Raw genomic sequence first — 13,878 nt, 5'->3', positions numbered from 1 at the left:
CAACCGCACCAGTATATGGTGTCACAAGGGGTCTGAGGATCTCATCTCTGTACCTAATGGCAGTAAGGCTACCTCTGGCAAGCACATGGAGGGCTGTGCGGCCCCCCAAAGAAATGCCACCCCACACCATTACTGACCCACCGCCAAACCGGTCATGCTGGAGGATGTTGCAGGCAGCAGAACGTTCTCCATGGCATCTCCAGACTGTCACATGTGCTCAGTGTGAACCTGCTTTCATCTGTGAAGAACACCGGGCGCCAGTGGCGAATTTGCCAAACTTGGTGCTCTCGTTTGAGTGGACACATGTACATTTGTGGCCTGCTGGAGGTCATTTTGCAGGGCTCTGGCAGTGCTCCTCCTTGCACAAAGGTCAAAGGTAGCAGCAGTCCTGCTGCTGGGTTGTTGCCTTCCTACGGCCACCTCCACATCTCCTGATGTACTGGCCTTAAAGTCCTGCCTACAGTCAAGTCACTGGGGGAGATTTATCAAAACCTGTCCAGAGGAAAGATTGCTGAGTTGCCCATAGCAACAGATCAGATTCCTTCTTTCATTTTTCAGAGGCCTTTTCAGAAATGAAAGAAGCAAGCTGATTGGTTGCTATTGGCAACTCAGCAACTTTAAATCTCCCCCACTGTTTCTGTTCATGCTGTAAGGATAAAGTGCTCAGGTTCTTCAAGAGGGAGTTTATTATCTTCGACAGAGAGAATAAGGCTGGACAAGGGTCTCTCTGCAACACACTAATCTCTTCTTTGCCCCCATATTGCAGTAAGTGCTGCTTTGCTGTCACGTCAAACATTTTCCTGCGTTCCTATGGGCAACAATTTGTAGAAAACTCGTTCACCTACACCACCCTTTAAAGGAATTCCCCCTATAGACGTTAACAGACCAATCATAGAATACTTGACCACATTTGGTCTGTTCTATACATTTTATTTCAAGGACAGAAAAGCGTCATCTACCACCCTTTCGTATTCCGCACATAGAACATATACGGTAGGGAAACATCACAAATTACAATTAGATTACATTTAGTCCGCTGTAGAGCGACTACGCCATGGTATACAGTGGAATACATGTATAACAGTGACCAGGGAAGGCATGTGAATGGCATGGCTGATAACAGCGAACAATAGAATATATCCAACCACACTGGCATGTAGGTAAGCCTCAGTGCAGTGTTTTCCAACCAGGGTGCCTCCAGCTGTTGCAAAACTACAACTCCCAGCATGCCCAGACAGCCTTCGGCTGTCTGGGCATGCTGGGAGTTGTAGTTTTGCAACAGCTGGAGGCACCCTGGTTGGGAAACACTGCCTCAGTGTATAATACACTAGCAGCATACATTATCAACACACTCAGGTCATTCCACACCACCCACCCGTACAATGGAATGGTCAGCGTCCGTTATCCGGGCTCTTAAAAACGCAGCTCCCTCCACCTAGGCGGCATGGCAAGAGTTAACAGGTCGGTCCGCACACTCTTCCTGGTTGGGATATGAGGCGCCTTCTGATTGGATAGCAGCACGCGGCTCCTGATTGGTCGATACCACAGTTTTGTTAGCTGTATAGTTTTCATGGAACAGGCGTCCTGATAGTCTATGGTGACCTGCTGGGATCAGTAGTGCCACGGTAACTAGTGAATGCTGGGCTAATACATGTGATAGTTGAGCGCGCATGTTTTATGGGTTGCTTTCGTTTACAGGCGGAACTTTGAACCTTGTTGCACCCGGACTTGTATTGGTGACGGACCGGTCCTGTGCTGTCATTAGATCTGCCCGTGTGTGAGCGGTGGTCATGGAGGAGCAGGAGATGCAGATAAAGGTGAAGAAAGGTAACGTGGCTGAGACCAGGGTGCCCACTGCTGCCCCTTGACCTTTAACTCCTAGGCTGTCCAGGAAAACGTCACTTATCAGCCACATTGCAGATAAATGGGGAGAGGAAGAGTGGTGCAGTTGCCCATAGCAACCAATCAGATTGCTTCTTTCATTTCTCAGAGGCTTCTTTAAAAAAGTGAAAGGAGCAATCTGATTGGTTGCTTTGGGCATCTGATCTCCTCCAAAGTGTTTGTAAAACACCCAGTAGAGAGCAGTGTGCACTGGTGACAGGTTGGGTGGGTCTGAGGGGTTTTGTGTGGTATCTGATGGGCATTAGTAGGGTCTTTTTATATTGACAGGGAAGTGTTCCGCGTCAGGCGAAACAGCGTCCCGCCTCGGACCAATCTCCGTCAGGCATCAGCCGCAACTCCCTCATCCGAAACTCCGTCATCCCTCAGATGAAAAACCTTCCTGTCGTAGCAAAGCCGAGTCAGTGTCGGCTCTCTGCTTTACAAGTTGTGCTATACATATGCTATTCAGTGTCGGCTCTGCTATACAGACTCTGTAGCACATGTAGTGTCTGTAGTACACGTGCAAGTTTCACAGTTTCGACTCTGCTATACATGCTGTGCAGCGTCGGCTCTGCTATGCGGCAGGAAGTTGCGTCTGAGGCATGACAGTGTTTTGGAAGAGGGAGTTGCGGCTGAAGGAGGATGGCTTTTGGTGTGAGGGAGGAGGCGGGGAGCTGTTTCACTTGACGGGGGATGGAGATGCGACTGACGGAGATTGGTCTGAGGGAGGAGGCGGGATGCCGTTTCACCTGGCACGGGACGGAGTTACGGTTGACTTTGTCCTAAAATGGATGTCGTGAGCCTGGACCTGGACAATGGTGCCCTATTGTAAGTGTTATATGAGCGCTAGAGATGAGCGAACTTACAGTAAATTCGATTCGTCACGAACTTCTCGGCTCGGCAGTTGATGACTTTTCCTGCATAAAGGAGTTCAGCTTTCAGGTGCTCCGGTGGGCTGGAAAAGGTGGATACAGTCCTAGGAGACTCTTTCCTAGGACTGTATCCACCTTTTCCAGCCCACCGGAGCACCTGAAAGCTGAACTAATTTATGCCGGAAAAGTCAGCAACCGCCGAGCTGATAAGTTCGTGACTAATCGAATTTACTGTAAGTTCGCTCATCTCTAATGAGCACCATTACTGACCGGACACTGCAGCACAATAGATAAGCAGTGTCTTTGTAACGCTTCTCTTTGACCTACCTTGACCTTCATCAGTTATGACCATTTCCACAAAACAGTAAGGATACTATAATTCTCCATTCTAATTAGCCTTACATTGCAAGTTCATTGAGTTGCTTCTTACAAAGATTTTGAGCTATATCGCATTTTGTTCACCATTCACATCCAGAGTAAAATAAAACCTGCTGCTGGTTCTTTCTTGAAGTCTGTACAGAGTTTATATGATTTCTCCAAACTGCTGTCACAGCTTCTCCTACCGTGCTGAAGGGAGTCTGAAGTGTTCTGTCTGAATGGAGAATAAACCGTCTTGCAGCACTACATCCAACAGATTGGAAAACACTGGTCTAGAAGCCCCATGATGCCAGTGGGTGATACAGAGTACTGTCATTGCCTGGTCTTCCTACCTAAACCTTGTGGGAGAGGAAAAGAAACAATGACTCTTTTGTCCTCATATTCCATCCCCCCCCCCCCCCCCCCACAGGATGTTTAAAAGTCCTGGGCAATCTCTGCAGCCCAAGAGTAAGGCTAGCTTCACACTATGGAATCTCCAAGTAACTTTTATTTATTTATTTTTTTACTGAAAATTACTTTATTATCAATCATCAATCACTTATACAATAAATAATACATTCACCGTACATAGCATGACAGCGCAATACACAGCATCCCTGTGCTATACATCATACCACATGCTACAATAACACTCCTGCATACATTATAAGAGCGTTACTAAAAACAACAGTATGTACAATATCCAACAACAAAGCATAGGGGTCCGCGATAGGGAACGGGGGTTGGGAAAATGGGATAGGGAGGGGAGATCACAAGCCCGAAGCTTTATTGAAAGACAAAAGACACACAAGTGAGAGGGGGAAGGAACTGGGTGTTATTCCTCTACGTCCAGACTGTCCCTGATGGAAAAGTTGCTAATCAGGTTGCAGACCAGTCTGTGCAGTCCTGGATGTACATCCTCTAAGTAAGTTTGCAGCTCCCATTGAAATCTGTAGGACCATCATGACAGGACCCTGCCATGCACACCGCAGCTCAGAGAGAGCCATGACCCAGCACTGCACACTTTTCCTACATGTACCTACCCTAATTCCGCTGCCGGATAGTATCCATCTATGAGAATGCAGGTGACGGTCAGTGTTACTAGACGTGTAACCATTGGTTGAGAGTTTTTTCCTTGTTACGTATTGGCTATAGTAATTATGTATGTTTGTGTCCCCAGGTTTATATAGCGTTCTGCAGCTGACATCCCTGATGAGATTATATGTGAATTGTTATGCTTTTTTTTTTCTGCTAGTAACGGACAAGTTTACAGAGAGCATGTATGTCCTTGCCAATGAGCCTTCTGTGGCTTTGTATAGGCTTCAAGAACATGTCCGCAGGTCTCTTCCAGAACTGGCTCAGCACAAGGTTGGTACTATAACATAAGCTTGAGGTGTACCTGCATAACAGGGTTTCCCTGTGCACCTCTGAGAGGGCCTTATGTAGAATTAAGACTTCCTACCCTCTAGGTAATGCTGTGCTCTTCATTGATGGCTGTGTTGCAGATTTTTAGCTCTGCTGTACTAGGGGCACAACTTTAACTATTAACCACAACATAGGCTGCTTGTTGGTTCCCCCCCCCAACCTTTACACTTACACTGCCAGGTAATAACATAACGTAGCTAGAGGGTTGGATAATGAGACAGCTACAACTTTTTTTAAATGTCTACATAGCAAGACAGAAACAAAACCCCAAAACCTAGCAAGAGCCATGACTCTATTTTACCATTGGTCTAGCCATATGGGGGCTTGTTTTTTTTGTTTTGCCAAGCAAATTGTATTTTTTTTTTTATTGCACCCTTTACTGACCATATAATACTTGAAAAATGTAATAATTCTGACTTTTATGGACACAGTTATACAAAAATGTTTGTTCTTATTGTATAACTTTTTTTTACATAAGTGCGAAAATTTTTACAGCTTTTTGGGGTTTTTTAAAAATTTTTTTTTACTTAGTAAATTTTTATATATTTTTTTCAATTCCCACTAGGTAAGTGCCATAATACACTGCAATGTTATGTATATTGCTAGAGATGAGCGAAGTTAAATTGATTCGATTCGTCCCAAACTTCTCGGCTCGGCAGTTGATGACTTTAGCCTGTATAAATTAGTTTAGCTTTCAGGTGTTCCGGTCGGCTGGAAAAGGTGGATACAGTCCTAGGAGAGAGTATCGTAGGACTGTATCCATCTCCTAGGACTGTATCCACTTTTTTTCCAGTCCACTGAAGCACCTGAAAGCTGAACCAATTTATGCAGACTAAAGTCAGCAACAGTCGAGCCGAGAAATTCATGACGAATCAAATTACTGTAAATTCGCTCATCTCTATATATTGCAGTGTAATGAACCTGATTAAATTATCCTGCTAAGCTCTACTTCTTTGGGGCCAAAAAGAGTACTTAGATGGCAGACCTGGGGGCCTTTATTAGGCTCAACTGCCATGACAATATATATGTACCCTCTGATCATTGTGGGGAATTAAAGCACAGTGTCGACTGTTCTATACACTTTCTTGTGCCTTCCACTGTAAATGTATGACAGATGGCTCCAAAGGGTATAAGAGAACTCCTGACCTGTATGTATTTACATGAAGTAATAATGCTGGAGCTTCGTGTCTTGTAGCTCTGCATTGTGCTGATCCAGAATTATTATTTCATGGAGAATGTACTAAAACAGCCATATACGAGAGCTGTCAAGCCTACATAAAAGGGGGTTTTCCACTTGAGGAAGTGATCACTATGTTACACTATCATTCCTTAAAACAGAGGAAAGAGAATCGGTGAACGATAATGAAATATGCTCACCCGTGGTGGTTGTACTCAGCCAAGCACAACAATGGTAAAGGCATATAGAGAAGGAAAGTTCTCTGATCTAGCAGCCGCTCCTGGGATAGATACAAACAATCACAATATTTCCTCCAAAACGAACCACAGGATCAAACAGGCGCTTGGATCTTGTTGGGAGCAATCAGTTTATTTTACCCACAATGCAACGCATTTCGCGGTAAAGACCGCTTCATCAGCGGTCATGAAGCGGTCTTTACCGCGAAATGCGTTGCATTGTGGGTAAAATAAACTGATTGCTCCCAACAAGATCCAAGCGCCTGTTTGATCCATTTAGTTTGTTTTGGAGGAAATATTGATTCCTTAATGGTGGGAGCCCAATTGCAGGGTCCCCTCTGATCCTTAGCATGAATGGGCTGCAATTCTAGTTACGTGCTGCAGCTGCTACAGGGTCGGTCGTGTTAGGGATTGACATAATAGCCCTGTTCAGTTAAATTACGCAAAAAAAAAAAATTATATTAAACTTACACTAAGAAAAAATTACATAGAAAGTCCAGATTGGTAAACTAGGCTGCAGTTTTTATTAAGGGTTACTAAAAGGATTAGTAAAACAAATTTATGAAATTGAATAAGAATTGAATTAATCATAAACACTCAAAAATCCACTCATCCGATCTAGAAACCAAGTTCACCCTTTAATATTGGACAACTAAATCCCTCTAATAGGAACCGAGACAATAAGGGAGAGCAGCACACTGGTCACAGGCTTGATTTGTCGCTCTGCAAGGGGTTAACACACGGGACCCCGGAAATTTAAATTGAGCTCCGGTTCGCTTCACTGCAATGTCCACCAAGCAGGATGTTACTCGTGGACACCACACCTGGAACTATGGGAGGGAGTTAACTGGGAGAGACAAGACAGTGAAAAGGGGGAAGGGATAAGGAACAAATAATGAACATGGGGGAAGGGCTCGGTTCTGGTGTGTCCCCACCCCAATTTGAGATGGGGGGGGGGGGGGGCCCTGACAGGTGGTCAGGAGTGCCCCTGTGCAGAAGACGTGCTGAAGGGACATCTTTCCCTTAGTATCAGGAATTGGTGGGGGTCATGGAGGTAGGGCCCCTCATCTTTCAAAAGGGTATGCCATGTCTTAAAGCTAAATGCTATAACATTATTCAGTGGTATTAGGCCTTTATTGGTGGTCATGCTGGCTGTTGTCCTAAGGCTGATTTTACATTTTTCTAATCCACACTGATATTTTTCCTTGTGTATGCATCTGGGGTTTTGTAACCCTGTTCTTATGCATTCTACTATACTTTAGTTGCAAATTTTTAGTGCTCATCTCATACAAAAAATTTGCAACCCAATCGTAGCTAATCTGCGGCATGAGCATATAGCCTTTTTTATTTAGGGTTGCTGTGTAACAAAGACTGTTTTCTTGGTCTAGGCAGATATGCAGAATTGGGAAGAGCAAAGTCAGGGGTCTGTATATACTGTGGAGTATGCATGCAGGTATGTGTTCTAATTTATTATTTTTATTTTTTTGTCAGTAAGTGAATGCTGTAGGATTTTTTTTTTCTTCTTGTTCTCTTCCATTTTAAACAAGTGAGCACCATTACATAACCTCATGTCTTTACAGCATTGGGGTGGGATATTTAAAGAATTTAGCACCGATTTTTTTTCTGCTTTAACTGATCCACATTTGCAGAAAATGTGAAGCACGCTATTAGCGCCAAATATTCAGATATTTAGCACTCGGTTAGCCAGTTTTTTTTAAACGGGCGTGGCTAGGCTTTTTGAGCTATAAACACACCTATTTTCAAAGGTTTAGCACAACTTTCCGGTGCACAAAAGTGTTGCAGTTAATTCAAAGTATACCTGGTATTAAATGATGTGCTATTTGCCCCAAAAGACCAAAGACACTTCTGAAAATGTGGCGCACTCTTTGAGGCAAAAAAAAAAAAAAAAAGAGCCCTAGTAACACAAGTCTTTTAACTTTGGGGTTTTTGCAGGCGGTTTTTATTCTTTTTTGGATCCAAAAAGTGATGGAGATACCTTTTTTTTAATAAAATTTCGTAGGGTACCATTAAAAAATAAAAATAAAAAAGAAGGAAATAATAGTATCTAACAAAATGTATCTTTTTTTATAACAAAATTTTTATTAATTTTTAAACAGGGATCAATTTATGTGGGCGGGCGGGGACCTAAAAATGTAGCCGACTATAATAAAAATGTAGTGTGTGTGTTTTTCCCTTTTTTTTTTTCTTCATTTTTTTTTTTTTTTAGGTAGTACTACACTACTACTCCCAGCATGGAACACACTGTTCCATGATGGGAGTAGTAGTACCTGTGCTAATTGACAGATCACCGGTTGCAATCCTCCTGTATAATATATAGATGCGGCCGGCCGCTCTTCTATGGTCAGGAGTGACATCCGCTGTGATCTTTCCTTAACTGCAAGTACTACTACTCCCAACATGGAGCACACTCTGCTCCATGCTGGGAGCTGTAGTACCTGCATTAATAGACAGATTGCAACAGGTGTCAGAAGTTACACTCGCTGCGATCTGTCTATTAATGCAGGTACTACAGCTTCCAGCATGGAACAGAGTGTGCTCCATGTTGGGAGTAGTAGTAGCTGCAGGTGAGAACAGATTACAGCGGGTATCACTACTGACATCCGCTGTGATCGTCCTGCCTGATGCAGAGATGGAGTGGCTGTATACCTCACTCACATCACTGCACTATACTCCGGCCGGCCACTCACTCATTATATTTCCCTCAGAGCTGTGATTGGCTGCAACTATCCTACCAATCATCACTTTGGGCAGAAAATATGATTCTATTCCCATCACTGGCTGGAGTACAGAGCAGAGATGTGAGCGCTGTATAGAGCCGCTCCTCATCTCTGCTGTATTATGGACGGTCGCATCAGGTGTCACGACTGACACCCGGGGCGATATGTCTATTAGTACATGTACTACTACTCCCATCATGGAACAGTTTGTTCCATGCTGGAAGAAGTAGTACTACTTAAAAAATTTCAAAAAATAGAGTAAAAAAAAAAAGTGAAACCCACACACACTTTATTAACTTTGTTATAAAATATAAATTTTGTTAAATAAAAAATTTTCCATGACTACGGCATCCTTTTTTTTTTATTTATTTTTTTAAATTTTTTTTTTTGGTACCCAACAAATTTTGGGTACCAAAAAAAACTGCCAAGTTGCAATTTCCACACAAATGAGAAAAGGCCAGGAAAAAAGGCAGATGCAGGAAATTGCATTTTTTCATGCATTTTTTTTTTTTTTAACCCAAAAAACGCAGGACAAAAAAACAAGTAGAAACTTAGCCTAAGGAAAAATAACTTTGAGAAATAAACTTTTAGCATTTTGGTTATAGGTGTCATTTCTTGAAGCAGAAAATGTTTCTATTATATTTGCATAGTGCTAGTATACAAATGGTAGATAAGTAAAAATAAGTGACTTTACCTCCATTTCTATTTAACACATCTGTCAAAAAACAAATACAGGCGTATAACGACAGATGCTATACTGTGGCATGTTATGACGGACATCTACTTTGGATACCAGGCGTGCAATTGTTGTCTACATTTTGAAAAGCAGCCTCAAGGAGAAGAAATACTGCAGATATGTAAGGCCCCTTTCACACTACCGTTGTCACCCTGCTAAACCTCCCTTCTGAAAGTCCCTAAAACGGCCGTCAACATATCCCATGTCAATGGGATTTTTTGACCATCCTGCAGCACCAGTTATGTTCCCATCATGACTAACAGCCTTTATTTTTGATGGCACAAAAGACGGTGCATGCAGTAATTTTCGTCCCGTCAAAAATGACGGTGGAATAACAGACGTTAAAATTTTAACATTGAAGTCTATGGGTTACGGATGTTCACATATGACATCCGTTAGTGCCTGTTAATTTAACGTCTGTTATGATCCATTATTTGTACTGCGCATGCTCAGAACATGGAAATAAAATAAAGGACATAAAATAATGGACTAGAACGGATAAAAAATAAAGGACATAAAATAATGGACTATAACGGATAAAATGTCGGGTGATAATGGATGGAACATGTCCATTATTTTGACAGAATGCCCGTTAAAATAACAGACATTGGTCAACCATTATCACGCCTTATGAGTTAATATGTCTATTGTTTCATGACCTCTTTCAGCAGAAAAACATCTGTCAAAATGGAGGAACATGACGGCAGTGTGAAAGAAGCCTAATACAGTTTTAAAGGAAAACTGTCATCAGTGTCACCACGCTAACCTGTTGATACAGACAGTCAGTGCAGGTGACACTGATGATAACCATATTTACCTGTCCCCCCATCCGTGGTCCTGGTTGTATCACTATCTTCCTCCAAACTGGCGGCAGGCTAAGGGCATGGGCGGAGCCTCCTGAGGTCACTGCTGCTGCTTCTCTGCTGGGCCACATTGCAAGCAGGCTTGGGGAAACAGCAGCGGTGACATTGGGAAGCAGTTCACACAGTGAAATATCACCCAAACTGAACTTAGAGAGGATGCACAGTGGTTTTACCTACTCTCTGAATTGGCTAAATACATGGTGCAATTTTGAGGGAAATCCTGGCAAACTCGGAGCTCTGTAAATAATGTAAGTGTCTTGAAGATGCTAAGTCCTATAGTCTATGGATAGGCATAACTTTTCTCACGCTGCACCCCCTACTGCATGTTACCTACTATATCCCACATTGTACAGTTTCTGTTTGACATGCACCATATATGCCCTGTATTTTTAATTGTTAGCAAATTGTTAAGTGAATGTGTTAATAACATTTTCATGTATTTTTTTTTTCCTCCAGTGCTGTTAAAAGTATGACTTTCAGCAGTGTGCACTTCAAGAGCATTGATGGCCTACTAAAACAAGCTATCAATCTAAAGCATCAGCTGAATACTATTCAGAGCCGCAGGTAGCACATAGGGACTGTCTTAGTGGCTCTGCTGCTGCCGCCTTCCAGAATCTGAGGACTACCAAAGGATTCCCTTTGCTCCCTGACTAAATTCCTCTATGCATGTGTTGGGGACTTGTCCTGCTATAGCGATATCATTTATGAAGGTGTCAAAATGGGTTAGAAGCATGTGAGGACTTGATGCTTCATACCGATTTTTGTGGTATATAGTATTTCGTTTTATTTGATACTTTGTTACGGCAAATGAGGAGACGATTATACAATATTTCAAGCAGTTATGAGTACCATAATATTGGCATGTGAAACTTATTCTTAAAGGATTTGAATGGTTGCTTTCTCCTAGAAAGAGCACTCTGCTTGTGCATACACTGTGTTTAACATTGCAGGTCAGCTCCATTAATGCGAATGGTGCTGGGCTGCAGTACTGCATACAACCTTTGCATAAGCTGTGGCACTTTTTTTGAAGGGTAGCCATATATGTCTATTCCTATGGAAGCCCTTTAAAGCTTTATTCATATTTAACAGAATAAAAAAGTTGGTATAGTAAATGCTCCTAGAATTGATTCCTTGGCATTCCTTTGACACATTTTGCCCACTGATGTTTAGGTCAAGGTCACACACAGCAGTTTGGTGAATGTGTTTTTTTTTTTTTTTTTTTTTTATTGATAGCTAAAATCAAGAGTAGATCCTTATGGGATGAGAGGGAAAGGCAGTTTTTTGGATCCCCTCCTTGTTTTAGCTAAATAGTCCACATGGTTTGTGCTATGTAAAGTGAACAGAATTTTGTAAAGTCCTCATCACTGCTGCAGAAGTTTTGCCTGACACCTCCCCCGCCCCCCTTTCATTATGTGTCAGAATGAGAGCCTCTGTGTAAGAGCACCTCCTGCTCTGTCAGGCCTGTTGTGTCCATGCATTACATAATTGTCCAATTCCATGAATGGCTTCCATTGTGAACACAGGGCTTAGACACAATAGACCAGCTGGCTTCTCTTCAAAAAAGGGATTGTCTGAGTGAGACTGCCCCTTTTAGCGTTTTATGTTATTTGTCTGGTTCTGTCCCTTTAGAGGTAATTCCTAACTGCATAACTTTGTGATATGATTTTATGTTTTTTTTATTAAATGTCAGTTAAACACAATGAACTTGTATAACTGTGTAAAATGTATTCCACTCATTTGAATAAAATACATTTTATTTAAAAAAAAAAAATTATTCCATATGGAGCATTTTCCTTGACCTTTAAAAATAGGAGTTGATGGTAAAAAAACACAACAAAACAACATACAATATCATAGACAAGAAGGCGTAAATAAACCAGAATTTCACATTTTCCTTTTTTTAATTTCTATCTGTTGCTTTTTAATTTTTGTTTCTGTACAGTATTGTTCTTCAGGTAGTTTACAATCATCCAGTATAGATTTTTGGTCACGGGACCATATTATAAGAATACTACAGCTCATTTAGGCTCATGTCATTTATTTCAAGTGACTATAGTGTCCTTACAGGAAAGAAGAAAATGTCAATCTGTGTCATGTCATAATATGTTAGCGACAGTTCGTCATTTTGCTAATAATGCCTGTGGATCCATTCTTTTAGATTTCAAGTTGTAGTAACGATGATGAATATTTTACAATAAGTCTTCCAACATTCAAGACTGCAGTATGAAGCCAAATGGAACCTCACATAGGCTACTGATTTAAAAAAAAATATGTGGGAGTCCAGGTGTTTATAGGGGTCTCCTAGATCCCCCACCAACCACCCCGGTACAATAACTTAGATGGGCATGCGTATTTTTTGTTTGAGTTGAAACAAATCTCATGTTCGTTCCCAGTTTTGGATAGTACATTGCTCGTACTTAGTGATGCATACCAAATGTGCATGCTCTCAGTAGACCAGAGTGGGCTTTCCATTCTAGCGTTCTTACTAGCAAACACCAGTAAGCACTACGTCTGACATTTCTGTATTAAAATAAACACCCTTAGGGTCTATTCACATGGCAGAATTTCTGCAGGCGGAATTCCACATGCGGATTCCACCTGAAATTAAAGCCCAATAGACTTCTTGGGATTCTGCACTCCCATTGACACTTCTGAATTTACCCATGCTGATTCCGCACCAATTTTGCGCAAAATCCGCACAAGCCAGAAGTCACCCAAATGAATGCGGAATTGGTGCGGATGTGTGGAAATTTTGCCGTGTGAATAGACCCTTAGGCTGAGCTCACGCTAGCCTTATAGAGTTGGACTGTTAAGTCCCAACTCAACCGTGGGTCTGATAACTATTAGATTATCATTAGACCTGCAATTGGGCCGGGACTTGTGGTCGTAATAAGGGAGGAAAAAATATGTTCATGTTAGGCTAGTGTAAACCCCCGCCTCAATGGTACGTATAGTACCATTTGCAGTGAACACCCTATTCACATGAGCAAAAATGGCTCTGGGAAAAAACTCTGAGGGAGATTTATCAAAATCTGTTCAGAGGAAAAGTTGCTGAGTTGCCCATAGCAACCAATCAGATTGCTTCTTTCATTTTTCAGAGGCCTTTTCAAAAATGAAAGGTGATCTTAGTTGAAAGGTTGCTTTGGCTAACTCAGCAACTTTTCCTCTGGACAGGTTTTGATAAATCTCACCTATAATCCATGGAATTTGTTGTGCAGATTTTGAAGCAGCTTTTTTTCCACGTTCCAATAGATTTGAACATGAGCTTCTTGGAAGAACCTGACTTTTTTTCGGTGTTTCTTTTTGCCTGTTTTAGCATACCTTCAAAATACAGTTGAAACTAATTTCTACAAGTGCACTTATTTACATTATTTTTTTACACACCTTTCCCTAAAATAATTATCTGACCTGCATAACATTGTTACATTAATCCTGTACATTCAGATAGCAAAAAGGGTGCAATGGCAGTCATTTTAAAGGGGTACTCCTGTGGAAAACTTTTTTATTTTTTTTTTAAATCAACTAGTGCCCGAAAGTTAAACAGATTTGTAAATCACTTCTATTAAAAAATCTTAATCTTTCCAGTACTTTTT

General features: G+C 41.7%; 2 protein-coding genes across 5 annotated transcripts in view; one reads left to right on the top strand and one right to left on the bottom strand.

Annotated features, from left to right (window-relative positions):
- RFXANK (regulatory factor X associated ankyrin containing protein) overlaps positions 1-1,516 on the bottom strand; it is a 26,128-nt gene extending 24,612 nt beyond the window's left edge. The window contains exon 1 of one of the 2 annotated variants that reach the window (XM_056518196.1): positions 1,376-1,516. The gene's annotated coding sequence lies outside the window, so the exon portion shown is untranslated. The remainder of the gene's footprint in view (positions 1-1,375) is intronic. The other variant, XM_056518197.1, reaches the window with a different exon arrangement.
- On the top strand, positions 1,507-13,878 carry BORCS8 (BLOC-1 related complex subunit 8). 3 transcript variants are annotated; one of them, XM_056518198.1, is made up of 6 exons: positions 1,507-1,625; positions 1,699-1,827; positions 4,366-4,478; positions 7,337-7,401; positions 9,422-9,543; positions 10,742-13,876. In XM_056518198.1, the coding sequence occupies exons 2-6, from the start codon at positions 1,791-1,793 to the stop codon at positions 10,756-10,758; spliced, it is 354 nt and encodes a 117-aa protein (XP_056374173.1). In that variant the 5' UTR covers positions 1,507-1,625; positions 1,699-1,790; the 3' UTR covers positions 10,759-13,876. The 3 variants fall into 3 exon arrangements, with proteins under 3 accessions (XP_056374173.1, XP_056374175.1, XP_056374174.1); XM_056518200.1 differs by lacking the exon at positions 9,422-9,543 and having other exon boundaries at positions 1,520-1,625; positions 10,742-13,873; XM_056518199.1 differs by lacking the exons at positions 1,507-1,625; positions 1,699-1,827 and adding an exon at positions 2,570-2,709 and having other exon boundaries at positions 10,742-13,878.

This window comes from Hyla sarda, chromosome 1, assembly GCF_029499605.1.
Source record: "Hyla sarda isolate aHylSar1 chromosome 1, aHylSar1.hap1, whole genome shotgun sequence".
Lineage (NCBI taxonomy): Eukaryota > Metazoa > Chordata > Amphibia > Anura > Hylidae > Hyla > Hyla sarda.
Note: the sequence above shows the minus strand (reverse complement) of the source record. Positions and strands in the feature narration are given on the sequence as shown.

What these genes read in the sequence shown, in the direction of transcription:
- BORCS8 (XM_056518198.1), top strand. Translation starts at nt 1,791, where the DNA reads ATGGAGGAGCAGGAGATGCAGATAAAGGTGAAGAAAG. An exon ending in GCAGATAAAGGTGAAGAAAG is followed by an intron (nt 1,828 to 4,365) that starts GTAACGTGGCTG and finishes TTTTTCTGCTAG; the next exon opens with TAACGGACAAGTTTACAGAG. An exon ending in CAGAACTGGCTCAGCACAAG is followed by an intron (nt 4,479 to 7,336) that starts GTTGGTACTATA and finishes TTCTTGGTCTAG; the next exon opens with GCAGATATGCAGAATTGGGA.